General features: G+C 45.1%; 1 protein-coding gene across 1 annotated transcript; it reads left to right on the forward strand.

Annotated features, from left to right (window-relative positions):
• Positions 1-233: 233 nt before the first annotated feature.
• On the forward strand, positions 234-6,225 carry FAM83D (family with sequence similarity 83 member D). The gene is made up of 4 exons (XM_075278780.1): positions 234-684; positions 4,459-4,626; positions 4,716-4,840; positions 5,277-6,225. Exons 1-4 carry the CDS (start codon positions 235-237, stop codon positions 6,223-6,225), a joined length of 1,692 nt encoding a protein of 563 aa, XP_075134881.1. The 5' UTR covers position 234.
• The last annotated feature ends 835 nt before the right edge of the window (positions 6,226-7,060 follow it).

Consider the following 7,060-nt stretch of genomic DNA (forward strand, 5'->3'; position numbering starts at 1 on the left):
CACTACAGCTGTCAGTCACGGATGTGGGCGGGATCTTCTGTCACAATTACCGCATAGGGGCGTGGCCTGTCAGCATCCGCAGGCGGAACTCTTCCTAGGCTAATCATTGGTCGGGGGTGTGTCCATCTGTAGCCAATCAGCTTCCACCCCGGGCTTGTTTGGATTTAAATGGCCTATAAATGATGCGCTACCTATGGGCCGCTCATTCGCTTGGTTGTACGGGCACACTCGGCTATGGCGAACCTGTCACAGTGCCTGGATGACTTCCCCTTGGGCCCCCGCTGGCCCGCTACTCCCCCGGACCACTACAGTGAGACCCAGCGCCTGGCACTGGAGGAGCTGCTGTCCGGGGGGCCCGAGGCTCTGCGGCTCTTCCTGCAGCGGGAGAAGGTGCCGGGGTTCCTGTCAGAACCGGAGGTCGGAGAGATCCTGAGCTCTGCGGCCACTATCCAGTGCGGGGAAGACGAGCTGTCCGTGTCCGCCTCCGTGGATTGTTCATCGGTCACTTATTTCCCGGAGATCTCGGATGTGGAGCCGCCGCTGCTGGAGCTCGGGTGGCCGGCGTTCAGTGCTGGCTCTTACCGGGGAGCAACACGGGTGGACGTGCACTTCCAGCCCGGCTATGGGGAGACCATATACAGCTGCAAGGAAGCGGCCAGGGCCCTGATCAAGTCCGCCAGGGAGGTGGGTGATGAGCATGGTGGGCTATAAGCCTGGCACTGTGCCAAGGGACTGGTACCCCATTATGTCTTATTAATGGGGAGGGGGTGGTAGGAGAGCAACTAGCTAATAACTTACCTGTGCAGGGGGAGGGACAAACACTAGACCCCTGACAACTGGGGATGCTGAATACCACTGACACATAGGGGAGGGGGAGGCAAAAACTACCACACTGACCATTAGAAGGTGGGAGGGGGCACATGACTTGTACTTGAGGGTAAAGCAGTAAGAAGACTAACACCTTGACCCTCACAAGACAAGCACTCTAACCACTTAGATGATATTGATCCCTTTTGGGGAGGGGGCAAGTGAGGGACTAACACTTTGATTCCTTTTACCTCTCTGACCTCCTTGAAGGGGAAGTCGGGACTAGAACTCTGCCCCCTTATATCACATCGATCCCTTTGGGGACTAGGGTCCTATTCAGATGACTGTAAGGGCACTGTCACAACCCATTGGCACCTATAGGGCACCTGTTTTCTCGAATCCCTCATAGGCTTGATGAGTTCATTGAGGGATCTGTGAAAATGGGCAAAAAAATCATGTCCTATTTTTTTTGATTGCCCGTTAAAACTGATTGTGAAAAAATTGGTCATGTGTCTAGCAAATATTCAAATGAATGGATTTTAATGCAGCTTAAAAAAAAAATACAGCGTCACATGTTCGTTAATGTCGTTTGTATGAATAGAGTCTTAGTACTCGGATCGCCCTGAGGGAGGGGGGACGCAAGAGCAGGACTAGTACTCTGATCCCTTTGGAGGACTTGCACACTTTGACCCCTCGGGGGTCAGGCAGGACCCTCATCAGAATATTAGAACTATGTATCTGTAGTAGTGGGACCGGTTATAGCAGTGATACTCTTTCTCTCTGGTTGTAGGATAGACGCGGTAGAATACAATGTAAGGATTAGGGACAACACTCGTCTTCTCCTGGGGGCGCAGTACCGTTGTAGACGTCTTCCTAGCTTGCACCTTCTTATTAGATTCCCATACGTCGAGCTTTGTCATCCTTTGAAGATCCTACCTGTTATCTTTCAAACCATGGATCTATCACCTTCTCATAGGGCAAAGTTCATAAGGTCTAGACTGGCCGAGAAAGTCGTTTTATGACTTCCTGTATTATTTACACTTCTTCAATGTAACCGTCCTGGATGAGAAGACCCAACCCTTATATCAGGCAGTAACCTGGCAACTTTGGCTTTGTGGGAAGAGTCAATAACCGCCTTGAAACGGTGTCAATATTGGCTTTGGTGGTTGAGCCTGTAATTCACAGCACATATTATTTTTATGTAAGGAAATGTTTAATATCCGCCTATAAACCTTTCCCTTTCACACCCTGTAGCGTATAAGGGAACCTTACAGATCAGCAGTCGAGAGGCTGAAATGTATTGTATGGGGGTTCTCTTCAACGTCAGTCATTTAGTTACAGGTAGTGCTAAACCTCAACGGGTAATACAAAAAATGTTACATGTAAAACACTAGTTGGACGCGGAGCCGATGCCTGTTTAAGCCCAGTTTAACAAGGCATTTACTGGATTACAAGGTAGCTGTGTTATTTCGGGGCTGGATCCTTGACCTATAATATGATGACTGAGTTATTGGAATAGCTTTGAAGGCGGTTTGCTGTGACTCCCGTCATAAAGTCACATATGACACTCAAAATTAGAGGCTTTCGGATTCTTTGAACAGGTGTTTAAAGGGAGTTTACCTGGAATCATCAGTTCTTACCTGTTCATAGGATAGGTAATAAATATGTGATGTCCAATTCCTGGGATCCTCACCAGTTGTAAGAATAGGAACCCTGTGCCCGCTTTGAATTGGTCAAAGGTTGCGCGTGCGCAGTGCTGACTCTTCTTTCCTATGGACTGATGGAGATTGTTTGGAGTAGTAGCGTCCATGTTCCAGTGCCACTCCATTGAGGCTGATGGCTTGGGACCCCTGTTCTCATTTTTGGGGTTAGAGCCCCGGGATCAGAGACCTATTCTTAATATACATAATAATGTATGACTTGGAGAGAGCCCTTTAAGGATGTTTTTGGTCACATTAGTTCCCCTGATATATACAAATAAGCCTTGTTCTGTAAATGTAGGAGATGGACCACGTGGAATCTACTTGGCACATAGGCGTTTAGTTTAGAGGTTCTTCCCATCAACTTCATATGTCAAGTAGGTGTAGGAGACTTGACCAGCTTTGGCTTCAGAACTGTTGTGAACTTATTAAAACTCGAAGGCAGAATCATTTGACTGGTAGATGACACCAGGCTGTACCCCATGTTACCGACACTTGTTTGGATCTTCTTCTTCTTTGAGACGACATGGTTCATTCCTACTTTCATATCTGAATGTGTTTGGTAAATGCCTATAAATTCGGACTGAGATTTTCTTCTCTCATATCCATAATGGTGACCTATGGCTCCAGCTAGTATGCAGGGTGTTGGCATGTCCTTGTAGATAGAACTGCTACTATACCGTCGATTTTGACATGCTTCCCCTCCCCCAATCTATACATTCAGAAAATTATGAGGCCCCTTCTCCATGACTTGTTTCAGTGCCTAAGGCTGTTCTTAAAATACCTGTCCCTTTAACTCTATATCATCTCCATGGTTTACATAGCATCAGCATTAGTAGAGCCCTCGGGGATCTGCTGATTCAGCTGGGAATCTAACTTTCTCCAAGACCTTATTTCATCCTATGTCTCAACTTGCTCACCCCAAAAGCAGATGGCATCCCCTCTGACAAAATTGATCAGCAATGCATCATTCTTCGATGTGACATTATGCATTCCTTCTGCTCACCTGTCCCCTCGAATATTTTGCGAGAAGGACGAATGCTTCCCGATAGGAAAGCTATGGGTTGTTTTCAGGTGACTAAGAACAATACATAAGGCTCGTATCTTAATTGGAAAACTTTTTTCTTTCATAATTTATAAGGTAATAGTGTGGACAAGCCTAGACTTGACTCGGAGTCCGTCATAAGCCAAATCATACCTGTCGTACAATCAGATACACTGTACATGTAGTGTTGGGTTTTCACATAGTTGAGTTAATCCTTGGGGAAATTTGAGAACCGTTTAATTGTTCTCTAGACAGCAGCCAAGGAATGAATTGTTCACGAAGGATTTTTCAAAGTCAGGTCTCAAGGAGCTGCTCCCAGATTTCACGTGGAGATAGAACACCTTTTGCCGAGGGTTGTGGAATTAGTTGGGGCCATTTTTGGGTGGAGTTGGGGGAAAAAAAGTTACCATTGGTGGTTTGGCCTATTGACTACACAGCCCTTCTCTTGGACGTTTTAGGGACGCTTTAGGTGGCCGTACACCGTAGATAAAAGTAGTTTGTTGAGTGGAGAAACGTCTCGGTTAATATTTTGCCATATGTTAGTCCATTATGGTAATTCACACTGGCCATACATGTTTCGTGAAACTGGGCAAAAGATGAACAATCTTTTGGAGAACCTTCTGTCAAGGAAAGATCATGGCTGATGATCCTAGACAACTTTCAAATGTATATGGCAACCCTTATTCTCACCGGTCTGAGGAAACCATAACCTAATCTCTTGAGGTTCCTTGATGACTTTATTCAATAAATTCTAGGACAATAATGTGACGCCCGATACACAAAGGTATTATGTTTTGGTGTGCACTCTTGTCCAATAGGTTTCAGTGCCCAAATGACCTGTATCCGAGGTGGCCTTCAGGCTATAGAACCCATTAACCTCAATTGACCATTTGTCATCTTCTCCAGGTGATCGCAGTCGTCATGGATTCCTTTACAGATAATGACATCTTCCGTGACATTCATGAAGTTTGCCGAAAACGCAGGGTTCCAGCTTACATCTTGTTGGATGAGGGACAGTTGCCCCATTTTCTTACTATGTGTCAGAATCTGGGAGTTGCCATAGAAAATGAACAGGTATACTCCCAAGATTTGCATTTTTTTTACCGCATTCTACCATTTTATGGTTCCTTCTTAGACTAATAATGTATGTTCTGGCTTTTCAGCTTATGAGAGTCCGAACATTGACTGGAAATAACTATTACACCAGGTCTGGTGCCAAGGTTGTTGGAAAGGCGCGTGAGAAGTTTCTGCTTGTGGATGGGTTGAAGGTTGCTACTGGAAGTTACAGGTAAGCTACTGATGGGTATCAAACCAAGTAGTAAAGATAAATTCTGAATCTGTAAAGAAGAAGCGCCAACGTTAAGTTGGCTGTAGACTTCAGATAGCTGTTGGCTATCTCTTCCGATGTCCCTGAAACACATGAACGTTCAGCATCGCCATGCTTTGTGTATGTCCGCTGAAGGAGTAAGCCGTTGCCAATTGCCTATTGTGGTAGCGTACCTCTCTCTGGGAACCAAAGTATTGGACATGTTGAAATTTTGCTGCTTGGTCCTCTTCTCCTGTGACATCTGCTGTCATGGAAGAGTCAGGAGGCACGTATACCCATTAGATGGTTGGTCAGTCCCACTAAAATTGGCAAGTTTAGCTGATCTAGTAATGTCTATTCAACAGTGCTACATTACATACACTAAATGGCATGTGATTCATTTTTCATGTCTTCACAGTTTCACTTGGATGGATGGGAAACTCAACAGTAGTAACATGCTTGTACTAAGTGGACAAGTGGTGGAGAAATTTGACCTCCAGTACAGGATCCTCTATGCGCAGTCCAAACCAATAAGCACAAAGCTTATTTCCAGCATCCGAAACCATCCAATGTCTTTGACCAAGTTGACGTGTAACCCCGCAGCTCAAAGAAATCCATTATTGAACAGTCTTTTGCATTTGGAGAAGGCAAAGGTCTCTAGCACCCCAAAGAGAATGAACTTAGAAGCTAAGCCAACGTGGGACAAAAACTGTGACCCATCTACGAAAGTGAAGGCTTTTGAAGATGATCTGATGCAAAACTGTGAAATAATCTCTGGCCTTAAAGAGACTGCGACTATAGCTACTCAAACTGAGCCATGGAGTGTCTGGAGGACCACGAAAGTGACAAATGCGGCCACTCAAACCAATGTCTCTACCTCAACCGCTGGGACACAGACGGCTGTTCTGGAAAGAGTTGCTTCTACCCAAACTATGGTACTCTCAAGATCTATAACTACTCAAACAGCTACTGTCCCAGACTCTTCAGCCGCTTATAGTCAGACGACATCCAGCTCCAATACATCAAGGTTATCATCCTCTTCTTTTACATCATCGTCATCCTCGTCTTCTGCATCCACCACCAGCAGTGGTTCTAGTACCTCAATCCGCTCGGGCAGTGGACGTGGACTGAATGTTTCAGAATACCCATCACGTGATTCTTTGAATAAACTTGCAAAGGATCGGCAATATCATTATACTTCTTTACGATCCAAACTAGACCACATGGTGTCCATACTTTCTAAAAGAAATCGCTTTACCAGCCCATTCTTCACCTGTGAACCTGCTAGTCTCGCCTTACAAAGAAGTGTTATGCACAACAGTATGTTTAACCTTCGTGATGGCGCTCGCTTTGCTCATAATATGTAAAGTCAAAGGGAAACCTATCCACAGGTTAGTCATTAGGATCTCCTCTCATCAGAATGGGGGGAGGGTCTCCTGTGCTCGCTCTTACATTGCAGACACGAGCACATAAATGCTGAAGTGGTGGGGATAGTCGAGGACCATTCCCATTGAAAGACCTTGAATGGAGCAGCACAAACCTCCTTTAAAACCTGGACAGTAAACATCCATTCTTTAATCTGGGGGGCTCCAGTGATCAGACTCTTGCCAATACTGTGGATAGGTGAGAAGATGTGATTGTGGGTGTTTTTTAGTGAATTGTCTTCGATGGTCTCTAGGACGGATACTTTTTTTTATATTCACTACTTCTTAAATATTTGCTGTACCTTTTAGCACTTTAGGCCTATGCAACGTATTGTAAAGATACTAAAACTGAGTACTAGTATTCAGAACGTGTAACACTAATACCTCTCTAGCCTCTATTCCTTCCATAACAAACTCTTTCTATAAGGGACAACTACTCAGAGATCACCAGGTGTATACATCTGGGTATGTTTTTGATGGAGAATGAGTTGGAGCAAAATTTAAGGTATGTGCCGTTCTTGCCTACAGCCATGGAGGGCTGATGTTTGGCCTTCCACTGAAGTAGATACTATCAAACCGGAGAGACTCTGCAGCCCCTGAGGCGCAATGTGGGACAGGTTTGGACTCTTACCAATTCCTTAATGCAGTTTTCCTTTTTCACCTGCTTTTACCACTTCTTGAAACCGGCATCGCACCTGCCATGAGTCTTTTATAACATATGTTATTAATTTATCTATTCTCTGACACTACTGATACGTTAATGCTTCTAGTGCTGTAC

Source organism: Leptodactylus fuscus, chromosome 6 (genome assembly GCF_031893055.1).
Source record: "Leptodactylus fuscus isolate aLepFus1 chromosome 6, aLepFus1.hap2, whole genome shotgun sequence".
NCBI lineage: Eukaryota > Metazoa > Chordata > Amphibia > Anura > Leptodactylidae > Leptodactylus > Leptodactylus fuscus.